Source organism: Platalea leucorodia (genome assembly GCF_965183815.1).
Source record: "Platalea leucorodia genome assembly, chromosome: 1".
NCBI classification, from domain to species: domain Eukaryota; kingdom Metazoa; phylum Chordata; class Aves; order Pelecaniformes; family Threskiornithidae; genus Platalea; species Platalea leucorodia.
This window is the reverse complement of record NC_138823.1, coordinates 7,829,747-7,851,743: the sequence shown is the minus strand read 5'-3', so window position 1 is coordinate 7,851,743 and position 21,997 is coordinate 7,829,747. Positions and strand designations below refer to the sequence as shown.

At 37.2% G+C, this 21,997-nt stretch overlaps 1 protein-coding gene across 3 annotated transcripts in view; it reads left to right on the top strand.

Annotated features, from left to right (window-relative positions):
* Positions 1-21,997, top strand: part of KHDRBS3 (KH RNA binding domain containing, signal transduction associated 3) — a 92,613-nt gene that overhangs the window by 51,640 nt on the left and 18,976 nt on the right. For 2 of the 3 annotated variants that reach the window (XR_014227657.1, XM_082306782.1), the window contains exons 6-8: positions 7,762-7,872; positions 9,251-9,443; positions 21,412-21,494. Coding sequence is in view for 2 of the 3 variants with exons in the window: in XM_082306782.1 (XP_082162908.1) it covers positions 7,762-7,872; positions 9,251-9,443; positions 21,412-21,494 (387 nt within the window). In the remaining variant the exon portion in view is untranslated. The remainder of the gene's footprint in view (positions 1-7,761; positions 7,873-9,250; positions 9,444-21,411; positions 21,495-21,997) is intronic. The other variant, XM_082306783.1, reaches the window with a different exon arrangement.

Sequence of the window (21,997 nt, the reverse complement as noted above, 5' to 3'; positions counted from 1 at the left end):
TGGATCACTGCTGTAGTGTGTTCACAATTTCCATTTGTTCTTTGTTAGTCACCAGGTCAAATTTAAGTCATTCCCATCATATGTCTGGAATCAACTGGTTTCTTTTTTGAAGAATAACTTTTTGTTGAGAACACGTCAGTAACGTACTGCAAAAGATTCTGTAGCACAAAAAATATTTGGCAAAGCCAGTTCAGGATCCAGGACAAAGGCAGATATGTTCAGGGTGTTCTCTTAAGCCTTGTGATAAATCTCCCATTTTTCACAAAATTGAAACATGAACATACATATTACTGTTTCCAAATAAAAATGTGAAATAAAACTTGCGTAAGAGCGTTAACTTCAATGGTGACTCTCATTTAAAAAAAAAAAAAAGATGAAAAGGCAGGAATCATAGCTCTGTCTGAGTGGTATCTCAATATCAGTGTTAAATATTTTGGTGCTGACATTTTAAAATAACAGGTCTGTTATTTTTCAGATGTCTAATATAAAACCTGAACAAAAATATATACTGTTTGAGGAACATTGACTGTAGTTGGCTGTGCTCAAAGAAAGATAGTATATCAACATCTGGTAACAAAATTTGTTAGATTTGTTAGATTTGTTAGATTGAACAGTTTGAATCCCTGCAGATATATGGAACTATGAATGCCAAAATTAAATAATTCCAAGTGTTTCCTCATTGAATAATACAGTGTTAGGGAACTGATCCTAAATTTCACAAGTATTTTTATTTTAAAGCTATTCTTACATTTACTTCCCCTTCTGGAGGGGAGATACTGAAAAGGAGCTTCATATCACATACTCATTTAATTTTTGTTCTTGCACTAAAACGAAGTGAAGGAAAGCTATGAACTGACTCTAGCTGTGATTTCATAATCAGAGTAATTTTACTAACTCAGTCATCCAGTGAAAAGAGAAGCTTGAAATAAAAATCAGTATAATATTAGAGAGAAGAAAGTGATAAATGAAAACATAAGAAAGTAGACCTATTGCTTAGGGAAGCTGGCAGGGAGTATCGGCTAGACACTATGCCTGCTATGGTCAAGGGCAATAATTTAGTTTGCTGGAAACAAATCCTAGAAACACTATGGGACTACTATAAAGTAGATATGTCAAAAAATATTGCTAATAAAGGCCAAAGAGGAAGTGTTTAAGTAGTTTCCTATGGATGTATTTAAGTTGTATGAATTGGTAAAATACTATTTTAATGGCAATCAAGGGTTGGATTAGTACATGTGAACAAAAGTTCAGAGTCAAACATAATACAATGTGGTTCTGAGTGGTACTAGAGTTTCTTTAAAACATTTTTCCACACATTAAAATCTTTATTCAAACAGTGATTAATCAATTACAAACCACAGTGCTTAAGTAATATTTGAACTGTACACTGTAAGGTAAACTTCTCAGTTTTCTATACATCAAAATTACCTTCAATAACTACTATACTGTTTTACAAATCACACTAGCACATTCTAACACTTTTGTGAAAGGCCCATTCTCCCTTTCTCTAATGTATTTATGATAACTTTATAGAAATTAAGTGCTCCACTCTTTATTCTTAATTTTTCCTCTCATATACTACATTGCAAGTATAAATAATGAAGCTGTTATGGGAGGAAGGTTGTTTCCAACAGAAATAGTTTTCATGACATTATCTTCAAAGGATACTGTGACATGAGTTAAATTAGATTATTTCCCCCCACTATTCTGCTACACTGCTCAGTGTGTAATGAAAACAAAACATATTAAATGAGTTACTGGGATTTGCTTTATTTAATCTCTAGTCCATGGTACCCAGATTGAAAAACACTTTTTTTCACTGCAGAGCCTACAAGTTAATTACATAACTATGAGAGTATAATTATTCTTAATTTAACCACCTAAATTACCTGTGCATTTAATGGGGAAGGGTTAACTTCATTCATTGGATTCATCACTACCAGATTAATAAATTCAGGAAAATCAAAACCAAACTGATGATAAAGATGAAATGGAGAAGTATTTCAAATTTTCTCACGTAGCCATAGTAATCTGTTTTAGGGCAGTAAAATGTTTTTCTTTGAGAGTAGGACTCAGTGGTCTGAAGTACATAGATGATCGCTTTGTTTTTAAAGCATATCTGGAGGTGATGATAATAGCACCTGGCTGGAAGATTTACTGAGTATGTTTAAGTACTGACTATTTAACTACTGCAGTCTGTTTAGTATAAAATACAGTTAATAGGTACTTAAGGAGCAGGGTTTCCCTCATCCAAGGAAATCTATGAGATTCTGGATAGCATAGTGATGTAAGATTCAGAAGAGCAGAGGTTTTTTTTGTACAAATGTAGCAAAAAGAAAACCAAACACTAGTGTCTCCTGTGATGCTTCAGTATTCGTGTATTTGCAGTATCATTAATCTGAGGGGTCACAGGCAAGGGCCTTTTTGTCAGGTGTCCTGAAAATAAGGCATATAAGCTCTGTTTCAGAGTACTTACACCATCAAAGTATACAAAAAGTTTGAAGACAGATGCATGGGGGTTCAGTGCCCATTTGTATACATCATTAGCCTGAATGTATTGGCAGTCTCAATACTGTAAAAGAGGTACTAATGGGCACTGGGGTAAAGAGGACATTCAAAAGATTTCTGAAAGTGGATGAGATGTCACTGATGGTAGCGAGAAGGGAAAATAAAAGCAAAAAGACCCTTTTTGTATTTCAGAATATAAGTAGGTAGTCAAGGCTGACATGGGCTGACAAATAAGTTTTGATAACATACAACTTTAAAGGTTTGAGGATAATGCTTTGTGGCCTATAGGAGTGGAAACAAAGATCTTCTGTAACAAAGAAATAGTGCAAGGATTAAGATGGCTAACAGGCAAGGAAATGTATTGGGAGACTGATCAAATTTCAGATTCAGAAGCATTCTGATTGAGGGTTAATATAGCATAGTTTTCTTTATCAAAAGGAAAAGTTATTTCCAGTAGTTCTGCTGCTTATAGTGAAACCATGAATTATGTACTTGAACCAAAGTTGTGGATCAAGACTGTTTCATAGTTATTTGAACAAATGTGCCATAATTTTAATTAAAATAAATGGGAGTTTGGTATCTAATCACTGATGCTCCAGCAAGTTTCAAAATCTACTTTTCTAAACCCTCAATTACCATGAAACAATATCTGATTTTGAGAGAGGAGCCCTTCATTGTCTTAAAGTTTTGGTGTCATCTGAAATCTCCATGCCAAATAATGTTTCACGTAATTTGAAAAGAAAGGCTATTGTAGGTGTTTTTATAAAGAAAAATAGTCTGTAGGCTGTGTGCAAAGACAAGGAGAGCTGGTGGTATGTGAGTGAAGCTTTTACTTAAAAAGTAAAACAAAACCACTTCAACCTTAAACACCTGGAGAAATATGTAAATTATAAAGGAGTGAAAAGGAAAACAAGAGTAGGCAAGATTGATCAGAATTGAGAGCTGTGGAAGGATTAGCTAAAGCATAGATGGAAGATGAGAATTGTAATAGATGTGCGGGGACTAAACTGCCCTAGGGCCATTACTTCTGCCCCTAATGGATAGACACGTCTGCTGCATAGAGATGAGTAGAGATGACTTAGAGGAGTCATCAGCAATGTGGTGAGGGATGTCAAAGTCAAGAAGTACTTCTATGAACACTTAAGTAGCAATAGGAAGACTAGGCAAAATGTGGGCCTACTGCTGAATGGAGCAGGGGCCTTGGTGATACAGGGCATGGAAAAGACTAGGGTAACTAATGACTTTTTGGGCTCAGTCTTTACTAGTAAGAGGGGCCTTCTGAAATCCAAGGACCCAAAGATGAGGGGGAAAGCATACCCTTGGTGGAAGAGGATCAGGTTAGAGAATAGCTAAGCAAACTGGACATATATAAGTCTACGGGCTCTGATGGGATGCACTCATGAGTGCCGAGGGAGCTGGTGGATGTCATTGTGAAGCCACTCTCAATCTTTGAAAAACTGTGAAGACTAGGAGAGGTGCCTGAGGACTGGAGGAAAGTAAATGTCTCTCCTACCTTCAAAAATTATAAGGAGGACCTGGTGAACTATAGGCTGGTCGGCCTCACCTCAATCCCTGGGAAGGTGATGAAGCAACTAATCCTGGAAACTATTTCCAGGCACATAAATGATGAGGTTATCGGGAGCAGTAAACATGGATTCACAAAGGGAAGTCACGCTTGATCAACATGATAGCATTCTATGATGAAGTGACTGGCCTGGTAGGTAAGGGAAGGGTGGTGTATATTGTCTGCTATGACTTCAGGAAGGCTGTCTGCCATAAGATGCTCATAGAGAAACTCTTGGTGTATGGGCTGGATGAGGAGACAGGTGGGTTGAAATTTGGCTGAATGGCTAGGCCAAAAGGGTGGTGATCAGTGGTACAAAGTCCAGCTGGAGGCAAGTAAGAAGCGGTGTACCCCAGGGGTCAGTACTGGGTCCTGTCATGTTTAACTTCATTAATGATCTGGATGATGGGGCAGAGTGTACCCTCAGCAAGTTTGCAGGTGACAGTGAATTGGAAGTAGTGGGTGATATGCCATATGGTTGTGCTGCCATCCAGAGAGACCTCAACAGGCTGGAGAAATGGCCTGACAGGAACCCCATGAAGCTCAACAAGGGGAAGTGCAAAGTCCTGCACCTGGAGAAGAACAACCCTGTGCACCAAGATATGCTGGAGGCCACCCAGCTGGAAAATAGCTTGGCAGAAAAGGACCTGGGTGGACACCAAGTTGAACAGAAGCCAGTGATGTGCACTTGCTGCAGAGAAGACTAAGGCTATCTTGTGCTGCGTTAGTGTTGCTTTCAGGCTGAGGGAGGTGATCCTTCCCCTCTACTCATCAATGGTGAGACCACGCCTGGAATGCTGTATCCATTTCTAGGCTTCTCAGTACAAGAGGAACATGGGCATATACGGCAGAGAGATCAGCAAAGGGCTACAAAGATGATGAAGGGTATGGAGCATCTCTCCTGTGAGGAAAGCCCGAGAGCTGGGACTCTTCAGCCTAGAGAAATGAAGGCTCTTTTTGGTGGTGCCCAGTGACAGGGCGCTGGCACACATTGCCCAGAGAGGTTGTGGACTCTCCATCCTTGGAGACATTCAAAAACCACCTAGACGTGGTCCTGGGCAACTGGTTCTAGGTGGCCCTACTTGAGCAGGAGGTAGGATCAGATGACCTCCAGCAGTCCCTTCAAACCTCAGCCATTCTGTCATTCAGTGATCACATTTCATAGGAGCAGTCATAGTGGCTCTGCCCTTAAGGCAATCTGTTTTAATAGTCTATCCGTACATGTTGATATCCCCTGATTCTTACATTGAAAATGACTGCTGAATAATTCTTTACGTACCTTAGAATCTCTGAGGTTGGAAGGGACCCAAAAGGATCATCAAGTCCAACTCCCTGCTCCTCGCAGGACTACCTAAAACCATATGACTGCACCATATGACTAAGAGCGTTGTCCAGATGCTCCTTGAACTCTGACAGGCTTGGTGCTGTGACTGCTTACCTGGGGCGCCTGTTCCAGACACTGACCACCCTCTCAGTGAAGAACCTTTTCCTAATGTCCAGTCTGAACTTGCCCTGACAAGCTTCATTCCATTTCCTCGTGTCCTGTCACTGGTCACCAGAGGGAGATCAGCACCTCCCCCGTGTCTGCCCCACCTTGAGCGAGTTGTAGACTGGGATGAGGTCACCCCTCAGCCTTCTCCATTCCTTTGATGTCTGTGTTGGATTCTATCATATAACCCTCAGTTGTCATTTGTAGTATGAAGTGCCTTAATCTACTTAATAGTTCCTTACATGTGAACTGTACTATACTGTTGGTCATCCTTGACATAGTTTGTGATACACTTCCAGTTCTTTTATGTTCTTTCCAAATTAGGAGACAGGACTGTGAATACACACAGTCAGGTAATGAAGTTTTCTGTGTTCTCTTATATTTTCTAAAACTGTATTTGTTTTTTTACTGTCCCAGTCACTGGGCCAATCTTAATTAACATTCTATGGGTAGTGAAAGAACAGAACCTGTTACTTTGCATAATGTTAGGATATATAAATTTATATATGTGTGTGTATTAACTCCAAAGTGTCCCCTCTTAGATTTTGCCGCTTTGAATTTTTTTTGCCCTTTTCCTTTCCTTAGTATTCAGGTTGGGATTCAACTACAGATTAAAAAGCTAGGCATCTGAACCTGTTGTAGTTTATAGAAAGATAGTGCAATTACCTTTACTTGCTCCTTTTGTTCTGTAATTTGTCTCTAAGACAGTTGGTGGTGCCATCCAACACATTCCTCATAAGGAAAGGCTCTACCATGAGAACCTTGTCTAGTCTGTCTTGATTGTGTAGCAAAAAACTTAATGTATACATACATGTATACATATCTTACTGTTCTTCACTGGTGATTTGGCCTCACTCTGGCTGATTTCCTGATTCCAGAATGTCTGAAGGATTTTTATTTTTTTTTAGGCTTTCTACAAATTCCCTAAATTATCTCTGACCTGCTTTTCTGAGTATTTTACATTTGTTTCTATTAGCATTTGTCCTTTGATGTTAGAGATGGGTTCAGCTTTTCAAGTGATACCTCTTCTTACCCTGCTGTTCTAGCCTTACTGAGCTCCTGTTGCCCTTCCTCAAGCTTTTTCTTTCTTGACAGTTTTGACAATTGTGTATTTGCTCTGACTTCCCATGGGATTTCTCTAAATGTCTTCCTATATTGTGTATATACATTTTACTCTTTTAATCTTCTTAAACATAATTTATATAGCTCCCCTTTTTCAAATTAAGCAATACCAGAACTGATCTGTTGTTTTTGCAAAGGTATGCAAAGGTTCTTGTTCAAGTGGTTCCTCAATATTTTGAGTCTCTGTTCATTGTTTATGTCAATTAAACTTCTTTAGTTCCCGATAACTTCTTAATGAAACAACAACTTACAGTTTCTGAAAATTTGCCCTTAGCATCATACCCTGTGATGCTATGATTCCATGATTCTAAGCAGGGCCAGGATTATTTTTATAATACTTGGATAAGGGAGATCATACTAGACGTTTGCCTAATCAAAACATGTGGATGTGGTGCTTAGGGACGTGGTTTAGAGGTGGACCTGGCAGTTAGGTTAATGGTTGGACTCGGTGATCTCAGAGGTTTTTTCCAACCTTAATGATTCTGTGATTCTATACCCGATATGACTCAAATCTGCATGGTGGTAATTGAACTCTCCTATTACTGGGTTTCCTATCTTTGCACCTTTCTAGTCTCCTCCAGCCTGGTGCAGTAACCATCTGAGTGGTGTAATACAGAACTATACATCTCAGATTGTTTATTCTTCTACAGTAACTCTTAAAAAACCCCAAAACTGTAAATGGTCTCCTAATATAGGAGAAATATGATTTCCCACCCATCACCACTCCAATCCTGTTAACTGTTTTTGAAATGCAGAAAAGACCTTCTCATCACATGGATCTGGTGTTCTAATTACTCTGAAAGAATAAATCTGTGCTGGCTCTAAAAATTGTACTTTTTTCCCCTCCCTCAAATGTTTTTTTGATGTTTTTCAGCATGTCCCACTTACTGCTGCTTTCATTTGCACCCTGTCTGAAGGATGCCATGAAGATTATGGCTAGTGATTCTTGAGTCTTTTTACTGACCTTTTTTTTTTTTTTAACTTGGTATTGACTATTGTCTATGCCAATAGGTTCATTTCCCTTTCTTTGGCTTCACTTGGAAAGTGTCACATTTGCTATTTCTTTATATTACTTCAGCAGGCTGTGTCTGGGAACTTCACTGCTCACCCCTGCCCCCACTACAATGAAGTCAAATAAGCAGCTGGTACCCTGTCCTGAGGAGGCATTCTACAGATTAGCCAAAACCAAGTAATAAGCACAGTTTTAAATCACTTACTCTCTAGGCTTGTTTAAAATACTTTGTGACTGTGTTTTGATCAGTAACTAGAATTAATAAAAATCTATCCTGATTGTATCAAGTATTTACGTTTTTGCATTCTTCATTTAGCGATGCATTTTTTCAAATATTATTTGTGATAAAATGATTATATTTTTTCTGATAAGTTTACCAATGAGAAATTGTATGACTTATTTGAAATGGGATAGGAAATCTTAATGCCAAATCTGGATCTTACTTTATAATATTGTTTAAGTTGGAAACTTCTACTGAAATCAGGACAGAGTATTTTCACTTAGTTACTACTCTTGAGATTAATTAGGTGATGGCTCGATAGGTAGAAAGGTAGTGTAGAGCTTGTGCTTGTTTGTTCTCTTCTGTGTATCTGTTACAGTATACGATAAGGGTGGGACTTCCTCGGAACAAGTCTGTATGCCTACAGAGCAGTCATTTAAACTTAATTATAGTCCATGGGGTGAAATGATCTCCTTTAAAAAGGAGATGTCTATTAGCAATGTTTTAGACATCCTGTTTAAAAGGGGATAAATGATGCAAATTTCTCACCGATTGTACCTCTGAGTCTCTCCCTTTACTATAGGGAGGCGTGAGGGAATGCCACCTCTAAATGGATCAAATATTTTTGACAATTGTTCCGGTTTAGGTCTCAGATTTTTCATCCATATATTAAGTGTCCAAAGTAATGGAATACAAGTTAATGCTTATCATTCTTTCAGAACTTTAAAAACAAATATATTGTTATTTCTTGCTCTTAAATACATATAGAACATCAGGTTATATCCTATAGTCACCCTGCAAATTTATTACATCTCTGAATGTTTCCTGCTACAGCTGGAAAACTCTTCTTTAGAACCAGAAGAAAATGTAATTTCTGACTCAATCTCTTACATGCAGTGTGATCTTTGGATTGCATTTAGAAGCTTACATAGGATCGGAAGGGAGTTGTGATTTCTCTGTGCAGGGTTTGAGTACGATATAGCCTGACAGCTTCAAATTAACCTGTTATTCTATGATTGTGATTTCACATACCATAAGTCAAATTCTAGTGAAGCTGACTGATTCCAGCAAATTGGTTTGGGTGTCTATGTGCGTGCGAGAATGGCTCAAGCTAGTGAGAGGTTCATCACTGAATCACGTCTAGTTTGTATCGTTCTGCATTTATTGCATAATGTGTGTAATTGGATTAAAGCGTACAGAAAAATGACAAACTATAAACCTTTTAGACTTTTTCTGGCTGTAGCAAAGCAAAATTTTCATGATGTGGGGGAGGGAGCTGTTGAAAGGGAGGCCAAGGGTGTAGTATTTAATGGTAAGTGATCCATATATTCACAGGGGCCGTGGAGGAGTGCCTCCACCACCAGCAGGAGTACCAAGAGGGGCACCAGCACCCAGAGGAGTGCCTCCCAGTAGAGGACCAGTCAGTCGTAGCCGTGGACTTCTAGCACCCAGAGCAAGAGGAGTACCTCCACCTGGAGGCTACCGGCCCCTTCCACCACCTCCAGCACAGGAGACATATGGTGAATATGTAAGTTGAGCTGTTCGCATACTGTGCATAAAGTGTATTATTTTGGAGGGATGATCCTATCACTTCAGAACTCAGTAGGATCTCTTTAATTAGTACCTAATTAAGTCTTGCACCCAGAATCCATGGCAAATGTAGTCATCTCTTCTCACCTTTTCAGACTTGAACTTTTCATATTAATAAGACTTCAGGTTATATGTACTACCATAAAGGCATTTACAGTGCATTTGGCAAAATAGTTATATACCTCTTAAACATATTATATTAGATTCCTGTTTTACAAAAATCTGAAAAATCACATTGTCAGTAGATTTTTAATTCTCTGCTAAAACTGAGAATAATATTCTACTCTTCCTAAACCTATCTTTGTGGTCATATAACTGTTGAACGATTAGAAAATTAAAATATTTTTATGAAAGTTTCAGAAATTATCCTAAAACTTTAACAATGTACAGTGTATCTCAATAAGCCATACATATTTACCTTGATTTTATTGTATAAACATTAAAAAAAAATCAGAATACTCTATATTGTACATGACTGAAAATTATAGACAGTTATGAATTGTTAGGGTAAATTTAATTTAAACTGAACTTACAGAGCAGTGAAATAAAGAAAAAAGCTTATTAAATCAAAACTATCGTCATAAAAATGGATCTAGTCTTACAGAGAAATAACATTTTCAAGGACAATGCGTTTAATGTTTTATATATCTTAAAGCTTTTAGCATGCCCTCTTTATAGCCAAGTCTGTCTGGACTTTGTCTCTGTTGTTCAGACTGGCAAAAAAGGAATTCCTGAGCTCCAGAAAATGGTTTTGCCACTTAAACATTTTTTGCTCTTTTCTCAAACTTTCTTCCACCTACCTTCTCCCTCTCTTCTTTCAGTCCCCCAGCCCCTCTAAATCAAATCTCAACCATTGTCCTTTTGATCAGAAACATAATTTTCTATGTAACACTTACAGCTTCATGCAGAAAGAAGTTTAATGGTGTTAGTACAAACATTTATACACATACCTGAACAATTCAGAAGAAATTAATGTAGTTTATTAATGTTATGAGAACTAGTACTTAAACAATATATCTAAATGTCCCCTGGATATAGCTCACTTGACTAGTCAAGGTCGATACTGCAAATAAGTGGTTATTTCACAATGCTTTCAAAGGAATTAGTCCTCATTAAACAGCCTGTTTCCAGGGCATACACTGTAGAATGCATGGTGATGTGGTAGAAAATAAACTTCTCTGGGTAACTTCATATTTTCTTATATATATATATATATATATATATATATATATATATATGAAAATAAACTTCTCTGGGTAACTTCATATTTTCTTATATATATATATATATATATATATATATATATAAGCTCTTTATAGCATGTGTTTATAGAAGTGGCATGGAAGTAACAGCTGTTTGAATCAGTATCCTGATATATGCTTTACTTGTGGGAGAGAATAATTAGAAAATAGCGCTATAAAGAAAAATAGTGGTGTGCTAAATAACTTCTAAAAAGAATGTTCTCTAGAACTGGATCACTTATCTTCCAAACAAGATATCTTAACTGGGATAGATATATTTAAAGCTGTAATTGATATAGCAATGCTAGCTGGTCCATTTTAAAATTACCTTATTTTCTGTGTCTCCTCTGTTAAAATGGAGATTCATTAGAATAAAGTTTTGCTAGGACATTAACCACTGGTGTATTGCATGTTAAATGCTAAATTTAATGCATGGTATTTTTTTACTTGCCCATTTGTAGCACATTATAAAAATGCCTTAACTGTATCTTTTACAGGTTAAGGTAACATGGCAGGAGTCATTACTACTATTTCTGTCCTTCCCTTACTAATTGCTTTTTAGCCATATCTAGTATTAAGTGCTGGTTTGCTAACCTGAATATCTGAGCAGGGTAAGGTGTCACTGTTTGAGAAGTGTCTAAAATACCAGCGAGATTGTGGGTATCATAAGAAGTTATTTTGAGCAGCATGTAGTTTCAGAGCCTTGGAGACTGGGATATCAAGAGAGGTTACAGAGCAGCCTTTAGAACTTTTCTATTGAGTATTGGAAAGTCTGCAAGGATTCATGAAGCTTTTCCTTCCCTTAGGCTTACAAGCCTCTGCTTTGTACTCGTTAAAATAATGTGAAACTATGCAAGTTCAGAAAGAAGCAAAACTGTATTCTGGATGGAAGCCAAATATCTTAAAGATGATGCAGGGCTTTCAGTACATCAAGTCCTTGCCCTTTTCCTCTGTGGTGTACTAAGTACACCTTGTGATAGAAAATGAGGCCGTCATTGAGTCAAACAGCATCTGCTTTCCTTCACTTCCTTTGGTAACTTTTTTCTGTAGTCCCTGAGACCAATGAATCTAACACCTATGAGGAACTTACTCAGTTCTGCCTCCCGCCTATCCTAATCTCTCTCATTCCTCTTCTTGATTGTTTAAGAAGTCGTTTTTTAAAAGATAATACCAAAATGGGGAGTGGAATACCTACTTCATTCTGAAAAATTGGAAGGGTTAATTCTGGAGGCAGTACGTCACACAGGGAAAATCATGCTACAGACAAAAAATAATTCCCTTGAATTTAGGTGCATTTTAACACAGACTCAAGATCAACAGAACTAGGTGATCATTGCTGTCCCATACTTGGAGCCCATAGGGAAGTTGTCCAGAGCTTACCTGTTACAGAAAGCTCTACAGAGAGGTAGGCTACCTCTGTTGTCTGTCAGCTTTCTGGGATGTTTGTAATGCTGACTCGGGATGCTTGATGTGGCCCTGTCTGCTGAAGTCACGCAACATATCAGACCAGTAGCAATATCTGCACGTTTTTTCAGTTCAATATAACTGGTTTTCCCATTCCACCGCTGCCAGTCTTACTTAAGTATCTCTCTCAGCCCCAGGACCCATTCCTCCTGGGACCTCACCATATTGTTAGAACTATGATGAAGGTTTTGAAGACACCAAATGACAGTTCCTTATCATTTTCTGTGAACATTGTCTTTTTAATAGCTGTAGCATCAGCTTAGATGATAGCAAAAATTCGGGCCTCTACGGCCAGCCAGCTTTACAATCACTGTTCTAACCTCACTGCTGTTTGGTGTGATAAACTTTTTCTTTGAAGGCTAACGTGCCTCCCATTTTTGTCCTCAACCACTCAGGTCAGGAGAAAGCCTAGTATGATGTGTGAAGCATGACCAGGATTATTTTTATAATACTTGGATAAGGGAAATCATACTAGATGGTTGCTGGATTTATTGAAGCACTTACAGATACTTTCAGGGACATTGTACTCTTCATTATGTGAGAATTTTTCTCATTGAACCAAACCGTGTAATAGATAAAAATATATTAATGTATTTTTAAGTTGACAATTTATTCCATTAAGATAAGAAATAGAAATTGTATTTAACTACTAGCTGGAGACTTTAAGCTTTTCCATAATTTTCAATAAGTAGGAAATTAGTAACAGTACGCTAGCAATTCACTACTCTCTTTAATAGTGTCAATTCCTTAGCCAGTGTTCAGTCAAACATAGGTTAGTCCATAACTGTTCAGTCTCAGTTACTGTCTAGTAACAGTTGCTGCTCTCAGCCTCTTCCTGTTGTCCTCTTCTTACCAGCTTCAAACTTCAAGGCTTTTTCCAACTTAGTAACACAGCAATGTGTCTGAAGCTTAAGATCAGATTTTTATTTTCATTTTACAAAGGTAAATATTTTGCAAATATTCTGTAAGTATTTCAGTTCTGTACTTCGTATGAATATATTTGTGATCATGCCATGTCAAGTCTCATTTTGGCTGCTTAAATGTGTTGAATGCAAAGCGAGATTTATCTGAGTTGATAATCAGATTTTTTTAGGGATTAAGAATTGGACTTTAAACATGGATTTAAAACCCATTGCTGTGGCAGTATGGAATGTCTGCACTGAAACACAAAACTTTGCAATCTATCAAGTTATGGCCAAGACTTGCTTCGACACTATTTCAGAAAGCAGCCAGATCTAAATGTTCCTCCCTAGTGTGTGTGGGGAGGGAAGTTGTGGCAGAGCTTCAGATCTGTTTCTGGCAGTTTTATTGATGTTTTCTTGTGTTCAGACAAAGGTTACCTCAGCGGCAGATTTTTCTAATGCAGTGACCACATGTATAATTTCTAGCAGTTAATGCTTCAATTAAAATGCTTCAATGAGATTGCTTTCTGTAATAAGAAATTGAATTAAGATGGACTGTCTACCAGTAAGAGACCTAGGGAGCCTTTCTATGTTAAGTAAATTGTAACTTGAAAAAGAACATTATGAACTATTTCCAATTACGTGCAAAGATTTTTTTTAACTGAAACGTACAGATACGGACTTAGAAGAGTGCACAGAAGACTTGGATACAAAAGGGATGCTGATAACAGACTTCAAAATCTACTTTTTAAAAATCTACATTTAGTTATCACCTGATTATGGAAGATCCTAAAGCTTAGGGATTGCTAAGTTTTAAAAGTTTATGGTTCCTGAAGCATACATTTCTGGATATTTCCAGAACTATGTTGCTTTTACTGGTCGACAAAGCGGTGCTTCAGACTTAATATGAGACTATGCTCACAGTATGTATACTAGAAGATACATGTATATTATAGGTACTACAATAGTATGAGACTGTGCTTAAACTGTTTGCCATGAGAAATAGGGAAGACCCAAAAGGCATTACGTAATATGCTGGCTAACGAGATGCCACCCAAACGATGAGCCGATGTGATGCTATATGTCTCTTCTTAATTTAAAGCTCAGTAGTTTCTCCAGTAGTGGAAGGCCCTTTGTTCAAATGCCTGTCTCAGATATTCATACTCCCTTGTTTCTCTCTGGAGATGGTGTGCTCACCACCAGGATACCGGCTGTCCTAGCATACACACTGTCAGGAGCAGTGGTTTCTGTCCTTCCAATTTTGCAATAAATCCTTACAAATTTGTGGGAAGATTTAAGGGAATTTTGTTCTCAAGTGACATTTGGCTGGATGGCTAAGAACAGAAAACCATTTCATGATCCAGTGATTATTATAAAATATGCATATATGTATCTGTCATGGTTTAACCCCAGCCAGTAACTAAACTCCACGCAGCCGCTCGCTCACTCCCCCCCGGTGGGATGGGGGAGAGAATCAGAAGAGTAAAAGTGGGAAAACTCATGGGTTGAGATAAAGACAGTTTAATGGGTAAAGCAAAAGCTGTGCGCGCAAGCAAAGCAAAGCAAGGAATTCATTCACTACTTCCCATGGGCAGGCAGGTGTTCAGCCATCCCCAGGAAAGCAGGGCTCCATCACACGTAACGGTTACTTGGGAAGACAAACACCATCGCTCCAAATGTCCCCCCCTTCCTTCTTGTTCCCCCAGTTTCTATACTGAGCATGATGTCATATGGTATGGAATAGCCCTTTGGCCAGTCTGGGTTGGCTGTCCCAGCTGTGCCCCCTCCCAGCTTCTTGTGCACCTGGCAGAGCACAAGAAGCTGAAAAGTCCTTGACCACTGTAAACTCTGCTCAGCAAGAACCAAAACTTCAGTGTTATCAACATTATTCTCATCCTAAATCCAAAACACAGCACTCTACCAGCTACTAAGAAGAAAATTAACTCTATCCCAGCTGAAACCAGGACAGTATCCATTAGTGAAAGAAATGAACAGAGTCTTACTCTTTGCAGGTGAGAGCCCATTCAGCTGAATAACCTATGGCCTGTTACTTAGTGCCCCTTCCTAGGAAGCTGGTGCAAATTCTTTTTTGATCTCCAGCATTAAGCTTGAATTCTGTATCTTCTCATTGAGATCATACTTAGTTTAGATTTGAAAAACTGAAAACTAGGATTAAAAAGCACACTGTGGAAAGAATTTTTTGGATCTATTGATACAATGTTGATTTTGCAGAGTAAACTTTTTAAAGCAGACTTTTCTCATTAACATCCATTTGCTCGCTCACTGTTCGTGGTTGAAAAAGGAAAGATCTGTAGGAAAAAAGAGAAAACTTTGTGTACAATATGAAAATCCCCAAGCTTTTTATTTGCAAATAAATGGTTCTTGGAGTTGAGGTGGCAAAGTAAGGGTTAATCCAGATGTCATAAGACTTTGAAAAGAATTTAAATTCTCCTGGATTAGAGTTCAAGTGTAACTTCAGTGTCACTTTGCAAGAGTCATACCATGTTTTAATTTACTGTGGTCTTCTGAATATTGATTGTTTCCTAATAACGTGAAACATTTTAACTAAATTAATTTCAAATGTTTTTGTTTGCTTAGTTTTGAGTGTAAAATTTTTTGTTTGCATTCCTGGAAAAGGGTTTGAGGTAGCTTCATTCTTTAGGAACGAGCAAAATGATATTTTGTCCATTCTGTCTCTGTTACCCTCTGTGGATAATGTTGTGGTTTCCACTTAGGTCTTATACCTTTTTTAAGCAATGTGTTTACTGAGTTGTGGCTTTTCAAAAATGCTAAGACTATTCTTAAAGTCAGGGTGAATTCAGGTAAGACTTCTGAAAAGCAAATTCATAACAGCAAACCATTATTTCATGGCTTTTTTTTGCCAGTTACGACATTCTTTTTCATACTAAATAGGACAAGCAAGAAGAAAAATGTAAAAAAAAAAAAAAAAAAGATTTAAAGTTGTTAAATCCCTCAACTGTTTTGTTTCATTTTTAATCTTTTACATTTACCTTCTCTGGGGTTTTCAGGATGAAGTGGAGAGAGAATAGAAAATATTTTCATTTTCTCAGGAACTCAGGCAACTTTGGCTGTGGAAGCAGCGCAGTGTTTTTGGGGAAAGGCTGAAAAGCTTTTCCACCTGCCTATCTCGAAGCTGAAAGTTCACCTATAATGTGCATATAAAATATTTTCTCAAATTATTTTAGAGCTTAAGCTGCTGATCTAAGTTGACCACTTTCTGACTTGATATCGAATGACCATGAGTCCTCCTCCTGATTCAGACGTTGCTCCCTGCTGTTGTATATAGAAAAACAGAATTGTTTTGGCCTGATAGTAGCTTGGTTTAAATGTTACTGCCTATATTCATTAGCATCTCTTTGGGTTTTTTTGAGGTGCATGAAAGACAATACACTAGTACATGTCTCATTCCAGGAATACCTTATTTGTTCTGGTTGAGTATGCGCTAGGCTCCTTCTAGATGAAAACAGATGAAAATCTACAAAATAAGAGCTTACAGTCTGTGCATGTTTGCTGCTAATGTCCTTAATGTTATCACTCAGACTTTAGATGGTAGTAGCAACCCATATGTATTTTGATTGCCGCATATTCCCTGTTGATTAAATGATGGGGAGATGTTGTTTCCACGTAACAAAATGGCTGTTCCTTCCCTTTACAATTCTAATTTGCCAAAAAAATACTTCCTTGCACTGCACTGATGTTGTCTCATGTTCTTTCTTCAAGTTAATCTCTGCACAATTTTTTTGAATGTGATAGTTTTTATCTAAAAGGAAGACATTCCTCCAGTATTCTGTGATAAAGTACTGGTGTAAGTATTAATTTCAGAGAATGATGAGGAAAAGAAACAACAACCTTTTAGTTGTAGTGATAACAGCCTTAATTTTTTCCCTTGGATGGATTTCCTTAGTTCGGGAGAGCTGGAAAATTGATTTCTTATTGATTTAATGATTTTTTTCCAGTGCTGCAAATGGCCTTTTTGTTAAAATGAACTTTTTACCCTCTTCTTTCTTCTTGTTTCTCTGTCTTGTTCTCTTTGAAACATTGTTGATTTTCCCTAAAGAGGGCCCGAACACTAGTCTGTCATTGTCACTGCCAGCAGATTATAATCTAAAGCCACCATTTCCTATTCCCCATGAATAAGAGTATGTTTAGAGTACTTATTATTAGAAAGAAACACTGATGAGCAAGGCTTAGCATGATTTGTAATGTTTTGGGTAGTGTAGAGGTTTTGGCAAAGATTGCTTTCATTGCTTTTATCATCTTTTGACCTATGATAGTAACTTACTATTTAATGTATTTGAAGGGTGCATATTTACACACTGCCTTTGGTTCTGTTCATGAAAAATTTCTGCACTTTGCACTGAACAATTACTGTGACCAGTGCTGCTCCTTGGATTTATACCAACTGCGGGCACTGTCATTGAGACAACTGCAGGCAGAAGCTCTCTTTAAGAGGAAATGTAATGTGATTCTGGCTTGTAGGCCAGTTTAATAAAGGAGTTATTAATCAGGTTTGAGATTTTGCAGAGTAACTTCATATTCTTTTCAGAAGATCTGTCTTGTAATTCTAGCTGTTCTGGTACTTTGGGGGCAGATTCTTAAGTCTGAAACTAACAGAAGCCAGGACAATCGCTCTTGATACCTTCCTGGCTGATATTTCAAATGTTGTGTGGAAAATACCTGTAGTTTAAGAGGACTTTACCATTTTCAGCTCATTTTTCTTCTGCATTTTTGTTGTAAGCACAAACTGTACAGCACACTTGCCTTCTTTTGATCAGACTAAGTGTGATGAGAGTTAGTATTCTAGGTTATCCTGAAAAGTAGAATAATGAATAACAGAAACAAAACGATCTCATTCATGGGATGAAAATATGATCTTGTTGGGGCTTTTGTTTTTTGGAGTGGGAGAGGAAATATGGCTTATTCAGTAAACTCCTCCTGATTACCAAGTACCTTTAGGAAGAGCTATCTACAGACTTCTGTAATTGGAGTAGAGGGGAAGTCCATTGTATTGCATTTGGTAGGTAGTAGTAACGCAAATGCTGTCATCCATGTGAAGAAGAATAATGGCTTTAAACAGAAAAATGAATGCTTTTATAAATACCTGAAACAGGACAAAAAATCACCAGGAAAAATGCAATTAAAATATTCTTATGAAGGTGTAATTCTTCCTGTATTATACAGAAAGAACTCTGTATAGCAATGCTTGTCAGTGAATCTGCGAGGTACTTTAGGACAAGATATCTGTGCATATTTAAGTTCTGTCCTATCCATTTTCACTATATATGTAAAAATGATAGTTATTTTCATTTAAGTTAGCATGATATTTTATAGTACTGAAACATGCCAGATGGCCTGGGATAACCTAGATACTAAATAAAGTTAAAGAAAACATTTATTGAAGGCACAAGAGGCCTGTGTTTCAGAAGGAAAATACTCAAGTAATGTAGATTTAATCTAAAATGTAAAACATTCTGCCTTGGCCAACCTTATTTGTAACCTTCTGAAAGAGAAAGTTTTCAAATACTGTATGACTAAGAGAAAATACTGTGTCAGATATAATTCAGGGAAAGCTCTGAAACATGCTTCAGCTGCCCCTGCCTAATTGCTACTTCAAGGGAATGGTGCACAGTAAACAAATGTTTTGGAATTTGAATCTCTTGACAGAACAAGCCATTGAGAGCAGCTCTTTAAACCTATTCTATTTTTGCAGCATGTTGCACATGAAGTCTGTCTTGGTTTTAATGTAAACTTTTGGTTTTATAAATGTAAATACGGCAATAAAAAGGAAGAATTGCTCTATTTAAGCAGATCATAGTAATTGCAACAGCACAGGTTGATTTTTTTTTTTAATGCTCAGTGACATGAATCCCACATATAAACTACAAACCAGCTATCTTTGCATTCAAAGCTTATAAGAGCCACCTTCAACAATATAAAATGCAGGACTTAATTTCTGCCGTAGTCAATTTATTAACACACAAAATGGTGAACAGTAATGACTTCTGGCAAAATTTCTCTGGAAGAGAAATGCTAATACTGTAAAAACTTAAGTCTGATACAGCATGGACCTCCACAAAATTTTCCTTTTGTTCTGCTGGACATCTCGTTAATGTAAAGCTCTTCCTATTTCAAATTTACCTTATTCCTTTGTCTGCAAGAAGTAATAGATACACCATAACTTCAGAGTAGTCTGTTTTCCCCTTCTTTCATGATCAATTTTTAGTAAAATTGTTAACATAAATGTGAAGAACAGGACTGATTGCTTAGGAATTCTCCAGTGATTCCTTAGTGGCAAAGCTTTCCTAACATGTTAAAAGATTAATTTCAGTCTTTTGCTTTCATTTGTTGTCACTGCTGGGTGTGCTCAGTTTGAAGTCTGGGTGTCCCTCTTAGGGATGGCTGGTTCACAGTTGGGAGAGTCTACGAGAGAAGACCAAATGTCATGTAAATGTTCTGGAACAGAGCGAGCAAGTTGGCTCAGACAGCTTCTGCTGTTGATCAATATCTGTATTCTTAACAGATGTCTGTGTATTGCATCAATAAGTAATAAAGTGCTTGTTCGTAATAACTGCCAGGAGGCAATGGTTTTGTGGGTTTAGTGTGTGGCTTATCAAGAAAAATCCATAGCCATATCAGATGGGCAAAGAAAATGCTAAGACTCTATTTTAATTTTTAGTTTCAGGACAGTGAATTACTGAAAGAGAAAACAATGCATTTCCTCTTCAAGTGGGTCTGTTTATCCATGGATCTCTTCTCAATAGACAATTGGAAGAATCCTCGTTTCTCCTTCCAGACCTATGAATAGGCTGTCACTCATTTGTGGCTGCAATTATTCATAGAAACCCTTCTACTAATCACTGCTGGGAAACAATCATGTTCACTGATCTAGCAGTGGTGAAGCAATATTGATGTGCAGATTGCGCTGGCTTTTCCATATAAACAATTTCAAATGATTGGAAAAATGCTAAAAACTCTCTTAGCAAATTCAGTTTCCTATCAGTTGTTTTGAGGATGTCATTGGCTTCTGCTATAGAAAGCTTTCCTTACAATGTCTAGAAAGCTGTAAGATTCCAATCATTGGAGGTGTTTTCTACTAGAGCTGGACAATCCATCATTTGTCATCCCTACCTAATTGATACCGCTAGTACGTTTTGTTTTCTGTCATTGTTGAAAGATTCTTAAAGATTCCTTTTCCTGGTAAAGAGTTAGGTCTTTCATGAGACTTTATCCTTATGTTGCCAGGGTTTGATACGCAGTTATTCAGAAAACACCATATATATGATGATGCCTGATTTTCATTTCTCTGGGTCCCTGTAGCTTCAAAGTGTCTTCTCATTAGGTTATTTTCATCTGGGAAAACTGATCAAGATACCCCTAACTATCCATTGAGGTCTTTGCCATATTTGGATAGGATTTGGACATTAGGATTTCCTAGGAAGCAGTATAAAGGAAGGGCTGTTTCTACTTTTCATGTGTTTAGCTCAGTTAGGTTTATTATTGCATGAGACAATAAATTGGTGACAGTTCTTTGGATTTTTATAGCGCATCCTTCTCTGGGAAAACACAGCATCATTGTCACTTTTTATCTTAAACTTCTGCATGGCTTCTGGCTGAAGTTAGTGGTTTGTTCAACTTGGTATTTAAATCCAGTGCTATTTTGGGAAGAGTGTTACTACAGTGTATACTTAAATAGTGTGGATAATGGGGGAGGAGGAAGAAATACTTACTTTTAGTTTCTTAATGGATGCTAAACTCCCACAAGTTGAAGAGTATACAGAGGGCATTCAAACAAGTAAAACCGTCATTCTTACTAGTCTTACCTCTAGAGAATTACTTCTGTAGTGTATGTAGAATATTGAATTTATTGTCCAGAAATAAGCCAGCTACCTAAGTCATCTGCACAATATTTATTCAGATGTTTTGATTCCTGAGGTGCTTCCCACAGCTTTCTTGAAGATCAATAGCTCACTCATCTCAAATTCAAGTGCATGGAGGTATGAAGCATTTGTACTGTCTGCAAAAGCCAGTGTTAACTAATAAAATCTTTTCAAAACACATTGCCATTAGTTCAAAATACTTTTAAAGTAATTAGTCTGTGTGTGACCTCCTAAATGGAAGTAGTCTCTATTAATATCATTAAGATCTTGCCATTTCATGGTGTACATATGTCATGTATGCATTTCAGGAGAGTATTGTCTTTCATATTTAGCAGCAGGTTACTACTTTGTTTCTGGAATATGATTATGGCTAATATTACCTTTCTTTTATATCCTTTCAGGAGTATGATGATGGTTATGGAACTGCTTATGATGAACAAAGCTATGATTCCTATGATAACAGCTACAGCACTCAAGCACAAAGGTGAGTCTCCAGATCTGCTGTAACTACATTCGAAATATTCTACAGTTGGAAAGTTAGTTTTACTTAAAGATTTTTTCAGTTTCATCTTAAACAGCAAAAATGTTGTAAGAGACTTATTAGAAATAACCCCCAGTGTTGCTTGTCTCTAGTATCACATAACTATAAAAGTCAAGTTATTGAGTGGTTGAAAAGAAGCAGAAATGAGAACTTAACAGAGTTCTAGTGATGACAAATAATAACTCAAAGTTTTCAAAAGTTCAGGAAATTCAGGAAAATTTATTCAGTTTCATTGTGGGAGGAAGTAAGGGCAGGGAGAGGAGAAAAAAACTTTATAAAAGATTAAATCATCTGAAACACAGCTGATTGCATTTTCTTACTTCTTAAACATGGTTATATTCCAATATTTTACCTTTATTTGGCTGTAAAACAAAGTAGTACATGCTTTAGTTTGTTTTATTCCTTTGTGGAATTGTCTTTGTGACAAATTTGAATCTCTTGCTGTT